General features: G+C 36.0%; 4 protein-coding genes across 7 annotated transcripts; 2 read left to right on the forward strand and 2 right to left on the reverse strand.

The window, feature by feature from the left end:
- Positions 1-30: 30 nt before the first annotated feature.
- Positions 31-6,776, reverse strand: LOC111793313 (tRNA-specific adenosine deaminase TAD2). 3 transcript variants are annotated; one of them, XM_087123302.1, is made up of 8 exons: positions 6,485-6,774; positions 5,965-6,061; positions 5,797-5,834; positions 5,533-5,599; positions 2,436-2,595; positions 2,211-2,307; positions 1,248-1,348; positions 31-1,056 (listed from the first exon to the last, which is right to left on the reverse strand). In XM_087123302.1, exons 2-8 carry the CDS (start codon positions 6,013-6,015, stop codon positions 1,010-1,012), a joined length of 561 nt encoding a protein of 186 aa, XP_086979428.1. In that variant the 5' UTR covers positions 6,016-6,061; positions 6,485-6,774; the 3' UTR covers positions 31-1,009. The 3 variants fall into 3 exon arrangements, with proteins under 3 accessions (XP_086979428.1, XP_023530916.2, XP_086979427.1); XM_023675148.2 differs by lacking the exon at positions 5,965-6,061 and having other exon boundaries at positions 6,485-6,772; XM_087123301.1 differs by lacking the exons at positions 1,248-1,348; positions 5,965-6,061 and having other exon boundaries at positions 6,485-6,776.
- Positions 6,777-6,903: 127 nt separating this feature from the next.
- On the forward strand, positions 6,904-9,459 carry LOC111792312 (Tautomerase/MIF superfamily protein). The gene is made up of 3 exons (XM_023673689.2): positions 6,904-7,155; positions 7,482-7,682; positions 9,260-9,459. The coding sequence occupies exons 1-3, from the start codon at positions 7,045-7,047 to the stop codon at positions 9,293-9,295; spliced, it is 348 nt and encodes a 115-aa protein (XP_023529457.2). The 5' UTR covers positions 6,904-7,044; the 3' UTR covers positions 9,296-9,459.
- A 774-nt stretch (positions 9,460-10,233) lies between these two features.
- On the forward strand, positions 10,234-14,305 carry LOC111793402 (mitotic checkpoint protein PRCC-carboxy-term protein). The gene is made up of 2 exons (XM_023675254.2): positions 10,234-11,617; positions 13,961-14,305. The coding sequence occupies exons 1-2, from the start codon at positions 10,352-10,354 to the stop codon at positions 14,120-14,122; spliced, it is 1,428 nt and encodes a 475-aa protein (XP_023531022.2). The 5' UTR covers positions 10,234-10,351; the 3' UTR covers positions 14,123-14,305.
- A 792-nt stretch (positions 14,306-15,097) lies between these two features.
- LOC111793403 (transcription factor bHLH35) lies at positions 15,098-18,268 on the reverse strand. Of its 2 annotated transcripts, none has more exons than XM_087123398.1 (5): positions 17,991-18,268; positions 17,710-17,879; positions 17,364-17,603; positions 17,106-17,276; positions 15,098-15,663 (listed from the first exon to the last, which is right to left on the reverse strand). In XM_087123398.1, the coding sequence occupies exons 1-5, from the start codon at positions 18,019-18,021 to the stop codon at positions 15,574-15,576; spliced, it is 702 nt and encodes a 233-aa protein (XP_086979524.1). In that variant the 5' UTR covers positions 18,022-18,268; the 3' UTR covers positions 15,098-15,573. The 2 variants fall into 2 exon arrangements, with proteins under 2 accessions (XP_086979524.1, XP_023531024.2); XM_023675256.2 differs by having other exon boundaries at positions 17,710-17,875; positions 17,991-18,266.
- Between the last annotated feature and the right edge of the window lie 3,688 nt (positions 18,269-21,956).

Here is a 21,956-nt window from a genome sequence, read left to right on the forward strand (position 1 = left end):
CTTGAACACTATAATCCAATGGATACCATATAATCATCAAATGTGTTCTTAACATTGAAGCAATTCCAACCTCGAGCACATTGTTCAAATCGATACCATTTGTAAACTCTAAACAAAACTGACACTTGTCTTGCTTTCCATTCAATATAACAGCTAATCAAAGGACATGCATAAGAATGTAAAATGTAAACAAACCTTCCAGATGGAAGAAAATGAATCACAGTCCTCAAAGGGCACCACCGCAGGTTCCCACGCCATAAAACGCACACAATGGACAAGCTTTGCAGATGGCCTGTTGCTTTGCCCCTTGGCCAAAAAGGCCAAACTTCCATCAACTTTCCTGTCCGATGGCTGCCTTCATCCTATTGGTTTTTCATTTGAGCTTTGGAAGCTAATTCAAGTTCTAAGGTCGACTTGTGACAAGTCCTGTCAATTTCCCAACCATATTTGACTAAACTCAGAGTGCATCAACCAACCAAGCAGCATTGGACAACAATACAATAGTTCCTCCACTAACTTTATGCTATCATACTATAGTGGAAGTCTCTCCTCTAGCCTTTTCTTTCTCTTCAACCTTCTCCTGTGGCTCACACATCAACATATCTGCTTTTCAATCACTACACTCCCCCCTACCAATTTGACTTTCTGGCAAAATATATTTGCAGACATTTGATTAGAGGAATAGCTTTTGGTTAACCCTGAAAATTAAGTCATAGTAGATGTGAAGAGTTTAATTACAATCCGAGGGAACATTTGAATCAATATAAATAATAGTAGTTCAGATAGCAGTTCAAATGTTAGAGGCAGAAATATCCTAATCCCAAAATGTATGGCAATGACGTTGAGGTCGGCATTCGACATCTTCAAGCTCACAAACTGATATTGTTTGAGACAAGAACTAAAAATGGATTCATCCATACACCTTTTCCGCTTTCAAAAGCTTTTATCATTGATAATGTCGATTTAGACTAGACGGTATCAAAACCAAAAGTAACCTCATTTCAGCCTGTCATTGACCTGCCCGATGGTGAACAAGGGGCCTGTGAGGATTTGGAGCTGCAACAGAACACCACCACTATCAATCAAACCACATACATTTTTCAAAGTCTATCAATCCAAAAGATAAAAAAAAAAAAATATCTGACAAATAGGTTATACCAACAAAATAAGCGGGTCTCTTTGGAAGATAAAATGTTCAATACACGAGCAAATCGTGCAAATCAGATGATCAAAATAATTTCACGTACCATTAGGATTTCCCTGTTCATAAAAACTTCGAAAAAGAGCAACTGCTTCTGATGCCATTATTCCTGCTGTGCATTTAAATCCCCTTCCTTGCCCATTACCACTATCACAACAAATTAAAGAATCACTATCCGAAATGAATCCCCTTCCTTGCCCATTACCAATAGTTTGATTTGATATCTTGAATGAGAATTTAAATGCCTAGAAAATGCTTCAACGACAGTTGCTCTTTTCAAGCTCATGCCTTCAGTTTGTCCTTTTTGACATGCAGATGGGGGGTATCTTTTTCATATCTTTTTTGGTTGCACTTATTCTTTGAATTGATGGTTCAAGTATATTGTTCTTTTCAATATGCACTGGGTTTTTCTCAAATGTTTTAAAGGACAATATTCTTCAGCTTCTCAGTGGTCCTCTTTTGGCTCAAGGACAAACAATCTATGGGTAAATGCGGTTAAATCTCTATTTTCAGAATTATGGTTGGAAAGAATCAGAGAATTTTTTAATACAATATTCTTCATTGCCTCTACTTTTTTAAAAAAACAAGAGACTAATGCTTAAAAGATACAAACTCGATAAAAGAGTGAAAATGAAAAAAACAAAAGAAAAGAGAAACCAATGATTATAAAGGAGTGATAAAAGCATGTCCATTAAAACAAATATCTTGCAATGAGAAACCAGCATAAGTCTTGGAAAGAGAGCACACTTTTTTTCAAAAGCACGAAGGGAAAAACAAACACAATTCTCCCATCGCAGGTGTATTTTTATCCCACTTTTTCTTGAAGAAGCAACCCAGTTGGGAGGAAGCATATGAATTGATAGCTTGAAAGTACGTAAAAGACTTAAAACTACATAAAAATATAAGTTATTTGGGAAAAGTTAACAACTAACTGCAGCAATTCGTTCAAGAAACCAAAGAGTTAATCTCATAAAACTAAAATCTGATAATAGTAGATAAAGAAATAAACCTTGTATGTGCCTCACGGCTACCTAAGTGAAGTGACAATATAGATCCACATCCACCAAATTTATCATTTGCACAACCATAATATACTTCATTTATACCTGAAACAGGAAATCGCATAGCAATGGATCAACCATATTCAGTCGTTAAATGAAAGGTAAACTATGACCTATAACTCTTTGGACAAACAGTTGCCTCTGCATGGAGAAACAAGAAAAAGAAAACATACCAAGTATTGATAGGGCAGAAGCACACATAATGCAAGGTTCACAGGTAACATAAAGTTTGCACTTCGAGCATTTTTCAGCAACTTCTGAGGTTGAAAGTCCATCCCTCTGCCATGCCTCAATCAGAATGTCAATAGCTTCCATCTCTGCGTGTCTGGTTGCCTATGAGAATATGAAAAATAATGTAGAAAAGAAAGCTTATAAACATAATAAGCAAAACAAGGCAAAAGAACTTGTCACTACAGTCTTAAGGAAGGTTGGGAATGGATATTCCCGTGTACCCTTCCTTGCTAGCTTAGTTGTACCTTGACTGATCCCACACTATAACTGCTTGAAAAATTAGCATAGAAAACTTGTAGGAACTTTAATATCTTAGGTAAGCAATCAAATTTTGAGGCCTAAAAAAGATTCATTTGGTTGAGTTATAACAGCATAGTTCTCTTTTGAGAATCCAAAATCCTTTAAACTTGAGAACTGTTGCAATCAGCCTCTAAGCTTTGTCAAGGAACCACCTCGGTAAAAGTCTGTCAGAGCAACTTGGATATTTGAAACATGGCCCTGAATTTGAGACTCCAAAATCCTCTAAGTTGAAAACAACGAAACTATCTTCGCTACAAGTCCTTTCAAAATTGTACCCAAGAAACTTACTTACTATTTTTCTTATGAATAACAAAACCATCAAATTAATGGGAAAAAGGAGAGCAGCATAAAGGCCTTGAGGATAGGGATCCCTGAAGCTAGTGAGGAGGGCAAAAACAAAAGGACCCAATTTAAGTTGACGCCAGGGTAGCACAAAAAGATTTCTGTAGGCTGGTATCAGAGGCCGCCCACTATACATTGTCAGAGAAGTTTTCAAAAGAAGATGACTTAACTAAGAAAAATATGGAGTTTCTCTCTCCAGAGAAGCTAAAGGAGGGATCTACAAGCATTTGTCCAAAGAACTTTGGCTTTATCTTTGAGCCACCAGCTAAACTTAAAAAAAAAAAAAAAAAAAAAAAAAGGAACCAGAAGAACAGAATTTATTAATAGCGAAAAAGCATGCAAAAGGGAGAGATGAGATATCCCTAGAGATCTAAAAGAGCTACAACAAGGATTCCCAATTAGCTGAAAACCGAACATAAATTATGTTAGACCATCTTCCATGTTGGAGGCACCAACCGAAGTCAAAACATCTATGTAGGAAAATTCAGCCTTTGTATGCAAATGGGAAGCCAAATAAATAGATGGCTGATGGATTCTGCATTTCTTTTGCAAAGAAGGTATGTATTTGGGAAAATTGTCCCCGGGATCCTTGGTCAAACATCCTTTACCTCAACAGTTCCTTCTACAAAATTTTGACTCTCATCACTGTATCTTGATGGGTAGAGATCAATCTTGCTCTTTAACAAAAGGACCTTTTTCCTTCCTAGAAATAATTTGAGCAGGGGAGGAGAATGATCTACTATACCTTTACTTTAAAGAATTTTTATTTTATTTTGGATGTAAATCCAGAGAAAAAAAATGAAAGAACGCGAAGTGTATATAGAGGGCATACTTTTATGGAATTGTGTCGACCTAGGTCTCTTCTACAAAGGATACTTTTTTTGAGGAGCAAGAGGGGAAAGTCAGGATTTGTCTTTGTTCAACGGGCCTGTTCTTGTTCACTCATGTCCTCACCTTTCAGCTAAAGACAGAATGCCTATCCTTTGCACAAGAATGGAAAAGCTATTGTCATAGGTGTTAATCTTGCCAAGGTAAACCAATCACAACAAAGAACATATTACCTTAGTCATTTTCCCTATATTGTTCCAATTTTATCAAATATCTTCAAAGGGACGATTAGCTTAGGCATTTTGGAATTTCCACATCTTAAAGAAACTTTCTTCTCACCCATAGAGCTATTTTGATCAATCGAAGTCTTTCAATTCTTGCTTAAAAAGGGATAATGCTATTGGCAAACCAAATTCTTGATTACCCATGCTGATCTTTAGAGAGAATTCAACATATATTTACATTCATCCACACCCCTGTCCATGAATAACCCCTAAAAAAAGACAAGTTCCAGCAATTCTTTGAGACATCCCAACCTGATTGATCACTCCATACGTAATTGCTATCTCCACCGCCCATCCATTAGTAATCCTGGAAAGAAATCTCCAAATCAAATTACCTCATATAGAATAATTTCTTCTCTTGATATTACCCATCATAAGGACCCCCAAGTTCATTGGAAGAGACATTTCGTTTCAATGAACCAAGTGGTTCCCGCTTACTTCCTCTAGACTCTATCATATGGAATCTAGGATCTCTTTTTTCAACCTTTCAACTAGTTCTTTTCAAGACTTCAAACAAATAGAAATAGGCATTGGATCAAGCTCAGTATGTTAGTTGGATCATATATTAAGTTAAGAGCGTTAATCAAACATGTAGTCCCAAAAATTTTGAGGATTTTTTTTGCCTGCCAAAGACATGCCTAGGTAGCTAAACGACCATGAAAATTACTGCAATGGAAGGTAGATGCAATCTTTGCCAAATTTCTATATGCCATATTAATGTCTACTACAAAACTTTTAAAAGGTTGATTGATAGACCAGAAGCATATGAAACATACTGCTATTTGTAGAAAGTCATCTGCTAAAAGAACGAGTTAAATTCTTTTTTACAAACCTTGAAGCACCCAAACAAACCATCCTCTCTACTTTGTTCATTATTCTACTCATCATACCTATTATCAAGATGAAGAGAAGCAGAGAGATTGCTCTCCTTGTCTCAGGCTCCAACTAGCTCTTGCATTCCCTCACAACCTTCTATAGATGTACAGAGTGACTTTGTTAATACATTGATATGGATGGTGTCTTAACCCTGTTCCTTTATACACAAATTTTGTTTCCAAATAAAAAAAGAAATATTCCTATCCATGGAGGTTCATTGAGATAGAATCATCAACCGCTTTACTAGCTAAGTAACAGCTGAACAAGAATAATATGATAAAGGAATAGGACAAAAAAAAAGCAGCTACCATGAAGTGCAATTGATCACTAAACAACATTTGAATTTTTTTTTTTTTTTTTTTGGGGGGGGGGGCAGAAAGAGAGGGGAACAAGAACCATGTTGGATTACATTTCGAGTCTCAGTAGTGCGGTTTCTTCCAGTGGCAATAACCATCCCATCTTCAACAATCACACAGCTGAACAATAACAATAATACGATGACCTCATAAGCAATGCTTTCATAAATAACTATAATGAGTTTTGGGCACAACTACACAAAAGGAACTAGGTGGAATGTTAATACATCCTCTTGAAAATGCACCAAAACAGTGAACTCATTTTGCAACACAACAGATCTTACCGGCAAGAATGGTAAAAATAGACAATAGCTTACCCTACAGGCACTTCTAGGCTGTTCAGGGCAAGCTTGGCCTGCAATCACATGGCAAAATATTGAGCTACTATAGAGATAAATAAATCTGACACCATTGAGACAAACATTTAAATGTGATGAGAATCTAATGGATTAGAAGAAGCTTTCAGTTGAAACAGAACAAGCAACCCCGTGCAAAGGTAGATGGCCCTGCAGAACTCTCTTTTCTTCAGCCTCCATTTTGCTCAACCCCCACGTATTGTATTTTCATTCCCATGATCCCATACTACGCGAAAATTGATGATTTACAAAGCAATAATTTAAGGACGTCAGTATGGGAGAGACGCATCAACAAAATAATTTCTACATAGAAAATGTCGACACAGGGGATCAAAATACTGCGTAAAGTGTTTCAATTAACTACGGTCAGACATCCATTAGAAATGCAAACTCCAATAAGCCTGGAGCTATTCACAAGTATTTCTAATAAAATCAGATCAGAAAATGAAGACGCTTGACAAACAAAAGCATAACATGTAAACTAATGCTCGTGGAAATTTGAAAAAGCAATAAAGATCTTCTTGCATACGTCTCATGCCCTGCATAACTTCCTGGAAATTAATTGAACTGCATATAGTTTGAGTGCTGTATGTAACTTTGACAATTATGATGCAAACATTCACCATCTTCGTACAGGAGGGATATTCACCTGCTGAATTGCAAGTTCCATAAACCGAAGAGTGTCGGAGGAGCAATCCTCCCTCGAAGAATTCATCTTAATCCAGGACGCGGTGCAATAGGTTGTGGTCAAATAAAAGGAAATTAGCAGAAGATTACCAGTTAACAAATGCAGAGAAGGATAAAGAACTTGTCGCCGATACCCGCTTCTCGAAGAGTGAGAGAGATTAGGGCAATTGTGCAGATTTTCGTACAGAATGGCGCGAAGAACTGAAGCCGCGGGAGGAGGACAAAGGGTATAGTTGTAATTAACATAACTAGTAATATAATTTCTTTTCCTTTTGGAAAGCATAAAATAAATAAAGCCGATAATATTTTTATTAATTTAGACTAATTATTGATTAATTTAAACTAATAAGCTTAATCCTCAAGGGAAGGAACTGGGTCCCATGAGGATTGGGAATACGAGATTGCGTTGCGAGCCATTTATCTGCAGAATCTCTCCCTGAAAGCCACCCATTGCCATTGCCATTGCCATTAGAACCTTCAAGCTAAATTGGACCGTCCCCACAAGCAGCATCAGCGTTTAAAATGCCCACTTTGAATTTGTTCACGAATCTCCCAGTTGATGCCGTGGTGGCTGCTGACATCCTCAAGGACGCATCGAAAGCCGTTTCTAAAATTCTCGGGAAATCTGAATCTGTTAAGTTCTTTGTCCCTTCTTCATTTCTCCTCAACTCTTATCACTTGTTAAACAACAGTCCCTTGCTGTGTTGGGTGTGTTTTATGTAGAGTTATGGACATGCCCACATGGTGTTCGACAAAATTACTCTGAGAACGTGGAGGTCATTTCAAGTTCTTGAGTTGAGATTTGCCAGTACTAGATTGATAGCTGACTTGAATTTTTATTTTTCTTTGTTGGTCGAAGAAGTTCTTTTATCGTGATAATTATTCATATACACACGATGGAATCATGTTTATGCTAATACAAGGGCATGACCTTACACTTTTCTGCTTGAATGGTTCAGTATGTGATGATCTTGCTGAATGGTAGCACGCCAATCGCATTTGCTGGCACGGAAGAGCCAGCCGCGTATGGAGAATTGATATCTATTGGAGGCCTTGGACCAAGCGTGAATGGAAAACTTAGCTCAACAATTGCTGAGATTATTCAGACTAAGCTCCATATTGATAGCTCCCGTTTCTATATCAAATTTTCCGATTCTCAGGCAAGTTTTTCTCGTCCTTCCAAATTGTTGAGCACGTATATAAAAGGCTGGATAGGTGGGATTAGTGGATGTCATGGTATCAAGCTCACATGTTGAGCTCCATAATTTAGTTAATATTCGTTATTCAAGCTCACATGCGAGGGAAGTGTTTATAATATAAATATGTGAGATCCCACATCGATTAGAGAGGGGAACTAAGCATTCTTTATAAAGGTGTGGAAACCTCTGCCTAGCATACGCATTTTAAAACCTTGAGGGAAAGTCCAAAAGGAAAAGCTCAAAAATGACAATATCTACTAGCGGTGTGCTTGGCCATTACACTTAACCTCTAAGCTTTAGTTAGTTTAGTGATAGTTTAACTAGCTTATCAAAGGAGAGGATACAATGTTCAAACCCCTCACAACCCTTTTGGTTTAGTATTAATGTAACTTTAGTAATAGTAAAGCTTTTGACCTGATTTGTTTACGCCTTTTCTGGAATATATAATTCTGAATGGAGGTAGACTTAGTGTAAGATGGTTTGCATATAATTCAATGGCAATATTGTTTTATTCTAGTGGCTGTGCAATTTGATGCATGGATCTTCTGCATCTCTTCCTTGCTTCTCCGGATTGCAATTAAACTTGTTTTGGTTTTACAAATTTTGAACTTAAAATCTTCCTATTTAATATTTTACCCCGCGTAACACTGTTATTTAAGGTGTTAGTGGTAACTGATACGGACAAATGTGAACCCAGAGGCCTGAAAAAGTTGGCCATTCGAGTATTTGGATATTTTCTGAACTTGTTCATGATGTGTAACTCTACAATTTTTTGGTTTAGTGGTCGATACTTCTTCGTATAGGTACTCCCCTTGGCTGGATTTTGGTAAAGAATTGACTTCTAAATTACAAACTTGCATATAATTTTAAACACTCACCTTTCATTTTGAGTCCTAGAGATGATTTCTACATTAGTTGAGCGGCAAATGCACCTATTGATTTGTCTTTTGCCACAATATGACCCATTCCTTGTTAAATCACCATTAAAACCCCCAACGCTAAAGGATTTTGGTTAGTTCGGCAAGACATCAGACATCGGCGTAGAGAAGGGTGTTTGAATTATTGAGGATTATTGAAAGGAGTAGTCTCACGTTGGCTAATTAAGAGGAAGATCATGGGGTTATAATAAGTAAGGAACATTATCTTTATTGGTATGAAAAACCGAAAGCAAAGCCATGAGAGCTTATGCTCAAAGTGGACAATATCATACCATTGTGGAGAGTCGTGTTTCTAACATGAATTCATACTCATCATCTATTCTCCAATCAATATTGTCAAGTACTAGTTGAGTTTTTGCATTAATCACTGAACTCACGAAAGAAAGGGGGAGTATTAAGAATGCATATAAAAGATTAATTATGTCTTAACATTGTGAATATCTTAGCCCCCACCCCCACCCCGTCTGTGCAGTTATATAAGTTAACAAATTAGCCATACTTTGTTGGATTTGTATGACAGTAACTGTGATATGTTTGTAATATAACATTTTTCTGCACCGATAACCTGTTGACTAACACATCCATCCTGATCATTTCCAGGCCTCGTTCTTCGGATACGACGGCTCAACATTTTGATCAGTATTTTGTAGAATGAACGCTAGAATGCTGTCAGATATGAAAAGTAAGGAGTAGTTAGATTATATGAAAGGTTGGTTGGAACAATATTCTTTGCCCTTTCTAAACTACTTGATGTGGATGTAACATACATGACTTTATTGAAAATAATCATTTGGCATCTACTGTGAATTGAGTTATTTGTTGTCCTCTACTGTGTATAGTGTTTGACGACATGTTTGATAGTGATTTTGGAATAATTCGCATTACTTTTATCGTGTCTAAATCACTTCCAAATATGTTTTAAGTAGTCTTACATGGCAGGTTACTTCCATGCTTGCTTAAATACAATTGTCAATTGTATGTTGTATGTTGTATCAATAGACGGTTCCCTTGGATCTTGGTTAATAAATTAAAATAAACTTCCTTCAACCTTAGAAGATACCAAATAAATGTTTTTTTTAGTGGTAAAAATCAACGAGCAACATTAACCCTTCATCACTACAAATTTGATAATGCACGTATTTTATTTTTAATAACTCAAATTCTTGATGTGTTTGTCTTTTCGTGTATTAAATCCAAACAACGCATGAACTCACACCCAACTATTAACATACAATCTTATTAAAACATTTAGGTCACAAGGTCCCTTAATCATTCAATTACTCTTGTTTGTTTCCTTACTATAACTTGTAGACATGATTTGAAGTAGATAATTTTCGAGATTGGAAGATGAAATAAGGAGAATATAGAATATTAAAAATGTTTAGAGATATTTTTTAAATTGGCCACTGATTATTTTCTACCAATCATCATAAGAATACCTTTTAATTATTTGTTTTATTTTAAGAATATTAAATGATTTTTTTTTTTTTTTTTTTTGTAAGTTTTAAAAAAAAAAAAAAAGTATTAAAAGTATTTTCTATTATTTAGTTTTTTAAAAAATGATTAGACCAAAAAAGAAAAGTTCGTGGACCAGCGAGCCATTCTCCAGAAGAAAACGCGCCGCTTACCGCCATAGCCTCCATTACCCCACTTCCAAAAGCTCCGCATCTCTCCCTCTTTCTGTGCCCTCTCATGGACTCACTGTTAGCCAACTACGCCTCCTCCGACGACGAAGAACAGGAGCAGCCACCGTTGTCTGTTAGCGCGCCTCAGAGATCCGAGTTACCGAAATCCTCCTCCTCCGAAACCTCTACTTTCTTATCGTCTCTTCCCCCGTCCAAATCTTCCTCGCTATTCCAATCCCTCCCCCAGCCCAAACAGTCCTCCAAGCCTTCTCTGCCCACTGGGTTCTTCGAAAATGATAAGAACGAAGACGTAGAGGAAGGAGATTCGCTCTCGGGGTCTAAATTAGGTACTGCTTCAATTAAACCTTCATCTATCTTCTCTTCCCTTCCACGGCCTAAGGGGAATCCTACGAGATCGTCGTCTTCCTCGTCTAGTTCTCGATTTGACGGTGATGGTGATGAGAATCTCACAGAATCGGCATCTATGTTTTCTTCCCTTCCGCAACCTAATTCGCAGAATTTGCAGAAATCTAAATCAAATCCCTCGTCCACGGAGTCCCAGCCAAAAAGGGTCGTTCTATTTAAGCCACCCGTTAATTCTTCTTTGCTGAAATTGGGTGAAGATGACGATGATGATGACGATGAAGAAGAAGAGGAAATAAGGCGCCGAAAGGCATCCCAATCCTCGTTCCAAACCCCTACTGTGACGTCGTTCTTGTCAAGCATTCCAGCGCCAAAGCATTCGGCAACTTTGGGAGTTATGTCGAGCTCAGGCTCAGGGCGAAGGTCGATTCTTGAAACAGATGTAAAGGTTGCGTCTTTTGATGGTTCTAAAGTAGTGAATGATTCAGGTAGCACTCAAAAAGTTGATCACGATGCCGAAAATTATGACAGTTACGTAAATTACAGTTCAGGTGTTGAGCAGAATGTTGCCAGTCATACGGAGAACTATGATAATGCAGCAGTTTACAACGTTGGTACAGAACAGAATGCTTGGAATTATGCAAGCTATGATAGTTATGGGAGTTACCACTACAGTGTTGATCAAAATGTGGTTGGTGAAGCACCGTCTGTCTCTAGTGGAATTAACGCTGGTGACTATGGAAGTTATGAGAATTATGGTAACTATGGTGATCACATACAATATGGGAGTGACCCTGCTGTTCAGCCCGCAATGATGGACGCTGAAAATGTTGTTAGAATACATGAAAAGAGAAGAAGAAATGAAATTCCGACAGAAATACTCGAGGTGAAGCAGGATGAATTGATGAAGAATCGGCCAAGGCAGGACCAGGTCAAGTTAACTGGAATTGCTTTTGGTCCTTCTTACCAGGTAAGCCACTTATAGCTTCATGGCAAGATAACATAGATATACAATGAGGTTTTCTGGTGTATATAATCACATTGTGGTTTATCTCTGTCTATTTTTGGATATTATATCAGCAAGTCTACGTCCTTGGTTTATTGGTCATTTTAGTATAGAAGATAAAAAAAAAGTGCCATCTAATGAAAGATTAGAGTCGATGTGACTGCATTGGATATTTATGTTCTATGGCGCTAAGATGGTAAAATCACTCTTCGATCGATCTTCTATTTGGGTTTTTATGCATAATTATCTTGGGCTGGATTCAATTGTCATGGTTGGTGGTCACCACTCTTGAGTATTAAAATTCTACTACTAGATGTTGTGGTCAGGTAGTTGTATTGTGAGATTAGTTGAGGTACATGCAAGTTGGATACTCATAGTATACAAGAAACATTTTTATGATAATTGAGATTTACTAATGAAATCCTCCCATAAACTTAACCGGAGTTATTCTTGTTCTCCAATTGGCATGCATGATTGAAATAGAATAGTTACTGTAAGGTAAATACCCAAAGAAGAATTAAGTTATTCTCGTGGCAACTCATATTAGACAATATCAACATTCAAGATAGAATCAAAAGACAACTCCCCTCATATTAGACTATTTATGACTGTCATTCCAGGCACTTTGGGAGTAAGGGTAGTTACTTAATAATTTATTAAAGCTATGACACCACCATCAAGTACACTTAATTAAGCTACGAAAAATTGTTCTAGAGAACACACTTGTAGACGGCGATTGCTTTGAAATTGAGAGAACTTAGTGAATTGTTGCCATCTTGCCATATTTAGGGAGGGAGAATATATTTGAGGGTGGGGAGGATAAGAAAGTTGTGGAAGCTAGGAGTCTCTATTCATCATCTTTCTACTAGTTGGTATTCTATTTGAATTGATTCATGGCTCCTTTGATGTTTGATCAAGTGTATTGGTGGAAACTTATTGGTTGTGGACATTTTAGGCATAATGGTTTAGAGAGGTGTTGAGCTTAATATCAAGAAGGATAATGAGAACTCCTTTGAGGTGTCTCTTATTGTCCAATTTCCTTATATTCTGCTCCATCCACAAACTCCACAAAAGTGTTGTAGCAGTGAATTTTCTTTTCATCTTCCACTCCCATACTGATCCAACAACCACATGTCCGCTTGAAAGAGGGCTTGAGAGGTTTTGGAGCGGCAGTTGAGCTTTTATTAGGTACAGCCTGTCTCTGTGGGCTTCAGTGGCTAAGTGGTTTTGTAATTACCGGTTAGGTTTTATTTTGCTTGATTGGAAGCCCTTTCTTTAGTTTGCCTCCTACTTTTATGGGTTTTTTTCTTTTTTCCAATGCCCTTGTATTCTTGAATTTCTTGTAACAGTTTAAAAAAAAGCTCCTTTGAGGAACTATCAAAAGGGTTTTTTTTTTTTTTTTTATTGGGTGTAGTCAGTTCAATCATTCTTTTTGACTTTTATGGTTTCAAAGAAACATTAGAACCTAACAGATTTGGAGGTGGTTGAATGATTGGCTCTCTCCGAAGCCCTTGTTGGCTTTGGCCCTGATGTCAGGCTAGCTGTGAAGTTCAGAAGCTTGAAAACAATGGAGTTTTTATGGTCAGGCTGTTGATACCAAATCATCATCTGCTCCTCTTTATATCGAAACAATATGGAATTCTGAGCCCATAAGAAAGTTCAAGCTTTCTGGTGGATTTTTGCATACCTTCGCAGAATTAGTTGAACTATGCCGTCTATCTCAATCTCCCTCAACTGGTGCGTTCTATGTAAGAAAAATGAGGAGTCCTTGATGCACCTTTTCTTTACTTCTCTGTATGCTGCTGTTCGTTGGGGGTGATCTCTTGAGTACTTTTGGGATCAGTTGGTGCTTCCCTAGTAAAGCATCTCAGGCACTCTTTCTGTTGCTTTGCAGGACATACTTTAAAAATCAAGCCAAACCCTTTTAGTCCAATGGAGTAATGGCCTTTCAATCCAGACAATGGTCTGGGAGAACCTTGTTCGCAAATAGGGTTTCAGTGGGGGAGAGGGCAACACTAGGAGTTCTCTGAATTTTGTCTTGTGTTGATGCTCTTCATTGAGTTTCCCAAATTAAACTTTGACCTTTTTTGGGTATTTGACTTTTCTTATCTCTTTGCGAATGTGGGTTAAAAAAACCATATCAACCGAATGATGGCTAAATATGAGCGTCGTGTTAGGCATATTGATGTCCTATATTTCGTATTTTTGTTTCTTCCTTTTTACGTTTCATTTCTCTAAATGAAAGCTCGAAGTTTTTTTAACTTCTCCATTGCACTCATATGTTTGTTTGCCTGTTCTGTTCTGTAGCCTGCCTCAACGACAAAAGGGAAGCCCTCAAAGTTGCACAAGAGAAAGCACCAAATTACATCGTTGTTTTATGATATGAAGCAGAAAGAGACGGAATTAGCGGAGAGGCGTGCAAGAGGTCTTCTTACAAAGGCTGAAACACAAGCCAAGTATGGCTGGTGATTCCTAAAGATACTCTTCTACTTCGGTATGTAATTCATGTGCTCCACGGAGGTAGCATGCTAAAAACTATAAACTTGCATGGTTTATATACATATATGTACGCTTTATCAGTCTTCATTAGAACGTTTTGCAACTCTGTTACTTCTATGTTGAAGAATGAGCAGTTTCAACGATGCTATCTTAGTTCTGTGTCTTCGAGTTGACGCACATCTGTGGTGTAGCAAAGTTGGGAATGCTGATGGATGGTGATAATGGTGGGTCTAAACAGCTTGAAGTGCAGGTAAAGATTACTTTTTATTGGTAAAATTGAGTTGGAATGTTAGTTCAATATGGTCAATAGGTTTCAAACTCTTGCGCTCATTTCTTTGAAGATTAGAAAATGTTCTATTCTGATTTAGTTGGTCACCATAGCAAGACCAGTTAAAACTTCAAAGCAATAGAATCGATCTGCTTCCGGTGTGTTGGTATTTCATCTGACATTTTGGAATGATTCTGTCTGATGAAGATGTATTCCAACACCAATGAACTATTTAGCATTGGTAAACTAAATAGCTTTTGCTTTTCAATAATAGTGACCCATTTGCAAAGCTCTCAATCCAAAAACTCTCCCTTACCTATCTCCATGTTTGGAAACTTTAGGGAGTGAGGCAATGCAACCAGAGAGGGTGTATAGTGGTAGGGGAAGAGAGAGGTGGTGGGGAGACAGGAGGCCACACATGATATGAATGGGGGCTGGGAATTGGGGAACATAGCCTCTGATTGATTTGCGAACATGGGTATCAGACCCATGTTCTCAATACTCAAACTCTCATTTGACTGCCCCTTCAATATTAATCATTCCATCTTCTTTTTCAATTCTCTTTATCTGTCTTGCTTTGATGTTAGTATATCAGAGTGATAACCACGAGGAGGAGTTCAGTTCATTCCAGAGTATGTTCAGCCATCTCTCTCATAGAAAAATTATTTCAAACAAAATTGATCAAACTATTGATAAGCTTCAAAATCAAATTATCAAGTCACCAGATTACAGATTGGAAAATGCAATCTAAAAGCATACTAATCCTAAACAAGAGATTAACCAAATCTAGCCAAATCCAACCTACATGCCAATCAACTCTATGAATTTTGAAACCTCGAGATTTGTGATTTCAAACCAACGAACGAAATGGTTGGTTCCTTCTTAGGACCCAGAAAAGAATTCTATGAACCACTTGAAGAACTTGATGTTGGTTCCTTCTTAGGACCCAGAAAAGAATTCTATGAACCACTTGAAGAACTCTTGATCAAGGAAACACACTTTATATGACTTGTCAACCTCAATAAAGAGCAAAAATGGAAAACTATGAGCAGCAGGGAGAGGGAACCATTTTTCAAACGTTCCCCGTTACTATGGCTAAGATGGTTTGTGTTCATCGATCTCACTCGTGTGTTTTCCGATTTGTTGGCTTAGATTAGATACTCACGGGGCTCTGGGGATCATTAAGACCTGCAAGGGCTGTTTCTATTTTAATCTTCAAGAGATCTCTCTCCTCTTGTCCAGCCTGCAATTCCACAAAGGATAATTTTAATTAGATCATGGAGTTCGGCTTATCATAGGATTTGGTATATCTAAATAGTTCTCTCCTTGATGACATAGAAGCCTACGAGAGATAAGTAATTAACTTCAGAAAGGATAAAAACCTTAAGAATGTAATGCCAAAATGCTATCACTCCCAACCCCACAGAAGTTACATCACAAGTGGATCTTCCACTTTGACAAAGTGACTCCATTGACTATGAGCCCACAAATTCTTTATTTGCATTATACACATTTTTTTGCTTTCCTTGATGGCTCTATAATCTTACCCTTAACTGGTTGAACAGCTTATCATTGAATGGTTCCCTCACCCACCCACCTCTTCTATCTTCATCCAAAACAAAACCGAGCCTACGCCCCATTTTCTGCTGTATTTTCTAAGTTTCCTTTTTAAACATGAACAAATCTCCAAAGATGATGTGCTTAATATTCCAATGAAAATGGAAGACTCACTTGAAAATAGAGTTTCAGACATAGAATATTTAAGAATTTCATAGCCCTTTTTCCGCTTTAATTATGACTCTATCTGTGTATTTTCTGATTCTAGTGTTCTTTTAAAAAGATTTGAGTGCCCATTGATGGTTTAGATCGTTATAATAATAATAATAATAATAATAATAAAATCCAATTTCAAATAAAAGTGAAAATTATAGTAAGAATTTTATGAAAAACCAAACTGCTAAAAACGAAGCATTATTTATTATTATTATTATTATTTAATTTGCATACAATTCAGATATTGTCTCTGAATTTAATAATGGTGTTATAAAAAATAAAAAAATAAAAAAAATCTGCTGGCAAAATATGTAACACAAGAAAAAATGATGCCTTTTTAGAAATTGTGATAAATAAAAAAAAAAAAAAAAAAAAGCAGTTTCTGAAAACGATCAAAAACAGTCCCTTGGCCCCAAATGTCTCACTCATCTGCCCACACAATCACAAAGCCATATCACAATTTTGATATCCTCCATATCTTAAAGAAAATGGGGTAAACATTTAGGCACATTTTATATTCAAAAAGCACCATATAACAGAGATACTGCTCAAAGAAAACGACATAATTATTATAACATAACAAAAACAAAAACAAAAACAAAACAAAAGACATGATATTGAAACCAAGGCAAAAACAAATCAGCATCTCTCTCGCTCTCCTCTTTCGAGGATCAATTGATCAATTGTCTTCAATCTCAATGATTGAAAAAACCAAAGAAACATACCCAATTTCGTAGCAAGGCCACGAGTTTCTTATTTTCTCTCAGATTTTGTCCATTTCATTCTTCTTATAGTTATATTCAGAGAAAATGTAACTGTCCCATCTATATGCATTTTGAACCCATTTGACTAGTTTATGGAAGAATCAAACAAAATAGTTCAGTTCAGTTCAGTTCAGTTTAGTTTAGTTACCTCGATGAACACAGTTTTCAAAAGCCTTCCAGAGACAGCAGTGATATTGGCAGTGATGATCTTGAGCTTCAGTGATTCAAAAACTTTACATAGTTTAACCATTGAATCTGCTCTTTTGCAACATGTTAAGCTCACCACGACTGTTCTTTCCCCCATATACGTTACACTTAACTGCAATTCACAATCCAATCTCCTCAGAATCTCCAATCAATTCATTATTTGAATCTTTTAAAGAAAGAGAGAGATCAGGAAGCTTACATCCAGCACTTCAATGGGGGAATATCTTGTAGCAGAAGAATCGTAATAGCTGAACTGCTCTGTTTTATTCCTCTTTGGTGTATGCAACAATGGCACCTCCTGCTCAAACTCATACCGCGTTATCTTCTTCTTTGACTTTCCCGATTCGAGCTCATAAATTTCAGTTTCAATCCTCCTCTCTTGTTCACGCAACTTCTGGATGTGATCGATTGCATCTTTAATAATGGAAGCCTTATCCATCTGCTCAATTGCATTTCTCGATCGATTAATTTCAAATTCAAAAACTACAAAAACAGGTCTATTAAGTATTAACTATCAAATCGAACACCAGAAATTTGATTCTAACCTTACTAATATTTGGAACCACCGCTCGAAGTGCAAAAAGCCTATCATTAAGCTTCCTCCTCCTATTCCTCTCCGATACTATGTTCTTCGAAGCCGCCGACGGCGATAGAACTCCCTCCGGCGAACTGGAATCATAGTAGCTGGGAACCAGATCGTCAAGTCCCCAACTGTCTTCACCAAAACTCCAGCGTCAAATTCCAATTCAAAAATCCCTAAACCCTCATCCCGCTGATCAACATTTTCAAAAGATACAGAAAATTGAGAAATAAAAAGAAAATAGACCTGCCGAGATCTTCGGGCATGTACACGCCATTCTCCAAGTAATTCATTTAATCCTCTTCGATACTCTCTGTTCCCTGCGTGGTGACGGTAGTTAGCACGGCAGCGGCGGCGACGTCGTCTTCCGATTCTTGCTTCGACGGAGAGGAAGTTTTTCTTTTTCTTTTTCTCTTTTTTTTTTTTTTTTTCTCTTTTAAATAATAATAATAATAATAACAAGTCTGTAATTTATGTTGCTGCTATCCCTCTGACCATCTGATATTTGGGCAGGCATGGAATTTCCCCTTGTAATCCGTTAAATATATAGGGAAAGGGCGACGCTACAGTGACCTGCGGGGAACAGAATTTCCTATCACCCACCTGTATATCAGAAGTCTTGATATCTCCTGGAAAGATCTTGACCGTCCAGGTGTCCTCGCAAACGATTCTTTCATTTTCTTTAACTGCCTTTTGCTCGACTTACCTTTCATTGTTTTTTTTTCTTTTTTTTTTTTTTAAGTTCAATAATTAAATAATTGTCTAAAAATATGTCAATATTAATTTAATTATAAATTTAATATATATAATCGATAAATTAAATTTTAATTTCTATTATTTTAAAATTTAGACTAATGGATAAAAATAACGGAAGAAATATTATATTTAGATACCTCCGAATAAATTATTGCATGATCTAATATTGACATATTTTTTTTACTTTATATATTTCAAAGGTATAAATGATTTACTTTTTAGAATTTATTCGCTGTTACTAAAAAAAAAGTTGAATTAATAGACATAAAAAATGAAGAAATTGTCAATGAATAATTTTAAATGTTTCAATGTCATGCAGTCAACTATGATTTATTTAATTACTTTGTCGATCATTTTCTCTTCATAATATGGATTATATTAAAATTAAATTATTATCTTATTTGTTCTCTAAAAGTTATAATTATATTTTAAAAAATTCTAAATAAAAATAAAACGAAACTCAAAGTAAATTAAAATAAAATTTTAAAAAAGATTATATAAATTTATTTACTTAAATATGAAACTCAAAGTAAATTAAAATCAAAATTTAAAAAAAAAATTATATAAATTTATTTACTTAAATATAATTCAATTGATATCCACGAGGTTTGAATTTTGGCTCTCGATGAAATGGAGAGGTTGAGGCACACGCTCCGCTAAAGAGCGTGGGTTTTGAAAACGTCAGGAACGGACTGAAATTGAACTTTTAATGTCCGCCGGAAACGAAACAGTTCCTCCGAATACTTTTTTCAATACCAAAATTGCAGATCCAGATTGATTTCATTTGTTTTTTATATTTCCACGTGGCGTCCTTTCGTTGGATGATACTCTATTATTCTACCTACTCACTTGTACTTTTAAAATTATAAAAAAAGAAAAAAACTTTATTTTCATTTTTGTACTCATTATTAATCAGAAGTTAATTTTTATTTAATTTGCAAAACTATAAATATTTCTCAAAATTTATTGAAAAAAAATTAATTAATTTAAAAAACCCCACAAAAATACTTTATTTAGAAAAGTTAGAATTCATTTATTAAAAATAAAAAAAGAATTAATAAAGTTATATTGAAGATAATATAAAATAATATTGATAGTGGAAGGAAGAGGGCAAGGAGAATAATTTTTTATTTTTTTAATAACTTTTGCCAATAAAGAAAAGTACAAGCCGGTTTACTTAATTATTACGTCATCCGCTTACCTCAGCTCTTTACGCAAATCGGATTCGTAGCGCATCGCTGTGTCTCGATTCTTCTTTTCTTTTTTTCTTTTTTTTTTTTTTTAAAGAAAAAAATATTTATTTTCTCTTCTTTTTTTTCAATTAATTAATTGTTTTTTCGCGTTGCTAATATTCTCGCCGTCTTTCTCTCCTGCTCCGCCGCTGACGGCGGATCTCCTGACATTCGGATTGAAATATTTTAAACGTTTTGTTAAAATATTATTTTCCTTTCAATTATTTAAATTTATTTCGTTAATTTTAATGAAGTTTAAAAATTATTATATTATTAAACCTATTTTTATTATAAAAGGGAAAAAAAACAAATTTTAACCTTTATTAATATATTCATTAAATTAGTTTTCCACACTGTCCGTTATCTAGCTCTGATAATATTATCTATTTTGTCCCGTGTTACATATCACTGTCAAACTCACAATTTTAAAACACGTATAATAGTGAGAGGTTTTCAGACCCTTATAAGGAAAGTTTCATTCCACTCTCCGACATGGGATCTCACAATTGTGGGCAATTGAATCTCTCCTTATCAAACGCGTTTTAAAACTGTGAGACGGATGACGATATATAGCAAGTCAAAACAAACAATATCTATTAGCAGTGGATTTGAACGGTTACACCAACCTATTTAACTTTTTTTTTTTTTTTTACTAAAATATTTTGAGACGCGTTAAGCAATTTATGGAACAATTTTAATCAATCCCAATTAAAATTCGTACACTATCGACCCATCCTAGTTGGAATCGATTCGATGGAATCCCGATATAAATTTTCAGATAATGAGTTTTTCTTTATAATAATTCCAACTAATTGTTGGGTAAGAATTAGGAATATTTACAAATAATTCTAAGCTTATCTCATCAATAAACAATTGACTAAAAATTTAAAAAATCATAATTTTTTTTAAAAAAATCTCTGAACTTTTCAGTTCACGAGATTTTAATCGACATAATAAAAATCATCGAAGGATGTAATTTTGTTGGTTTTAAGTTATTGTCGAGAAAACTCTCTTACATTAGATGCTGGAGTTTATGCTCTAAGGCATGAATTTTGAGGAAGTGTGTGATTACTGTTGATCGTGAGAGGCCAGCGACGGTGGTTGAAACTCAAATCTACGAAAATTCTACTTACCCAACTGAACATTAGGATTGAAAAGCTTAATGTCCAATCGAGATGCTTACCAAAACATTGTTTATAAGGGTGTGGAAACCTCTCCCTAACATACACGTTTTAAAAACTTTGAAGGAAAGCTCGAATGAGTGCCAGCGAGGATGTTGGCCCTGAAGGAGGGTGGATTGTGAGATCTCACATTGGTTGAGGAAGAGAACGAAACATTTTTATAAGGGTGTGGAAACCTCTCCTTAAAATACGCGTTTTAAAAACCTTGAGAGAAAGCTAAAAAAAAGACAATATCGGCTAAGAGTGGACTTAAGTTGTTATACTTGTTGATCTTAAGAGCTACTGATGAAGCAAGGCATGATGATGGAACGATTTACGAGTCATGAAGTGCAAAATTATCGTAATATTTTTATTAAGATATGTATGAATGTTAGAAATTAAAACGTAACCCGAAATGAAAAAAACACATGCCCACACAAACTTTCCATGCCTAACAAGTACTACGAGACCAAAGTCGAGCCATAAAAATTTGAAAATAAAATAGTATTTTGTCAAGATATTAGAAAGAAAAATCGCAATTGCCAGCAACACGACCAACTTATTCTTATTTTCTATTCTACTCGGTGTAGAAAGATATAACTTTTTTCTATCATTCATTATGAACGTGCACGTGTTCCAATGTTTCGAACAATTTTATGAACCTTAAGCCTATCATTTTACCTTCGACAAGGTAACGACCCAAGCTCATCGATTGCAGACATTATAACGAACTGTAGCAGATATTGTTCTCTTCTTTAGATTTTCCCTTTGTGCCTTCTTCTCAAGGTTTTTAAAACCATCTGCTATAGAGAGGTTTCTTGTAACGACCCAGATCCACCGTTAGCAGATGTTGTTCTCTTTGGGCTTCCCCTCAAGGCTTTAAAACGCGTCTGCTAAGAGAAGGTTTCCACGCCCTTATAAACGGTGTTTTGTTCTCCTCCCCAACCAATATGGGACATCACAATCCACCCCCATTCGGGGCCAGCGTCCTCGCTAGCACTCGTTCCTTTCTCCAATCAATGTGGGACCCCCTCAGAATCCACTCTCCTTTGGGGCCAGCATGC

Source organism: Cucurbita pepo, chromosome 4 (assembly GCF_057944985.1).
Source record: "Cucurbita pepo subsp. pepo isolate OVF chromosome 4, ASM5794498v1, whole genome shotgun sequence".
NCBI lineage: Eukaryota > Viridiplantae > Streptophyta > Magnoliopsida > Cucurbitales > Cucurbitaceae > Cucurbita > Cucurbita pepo.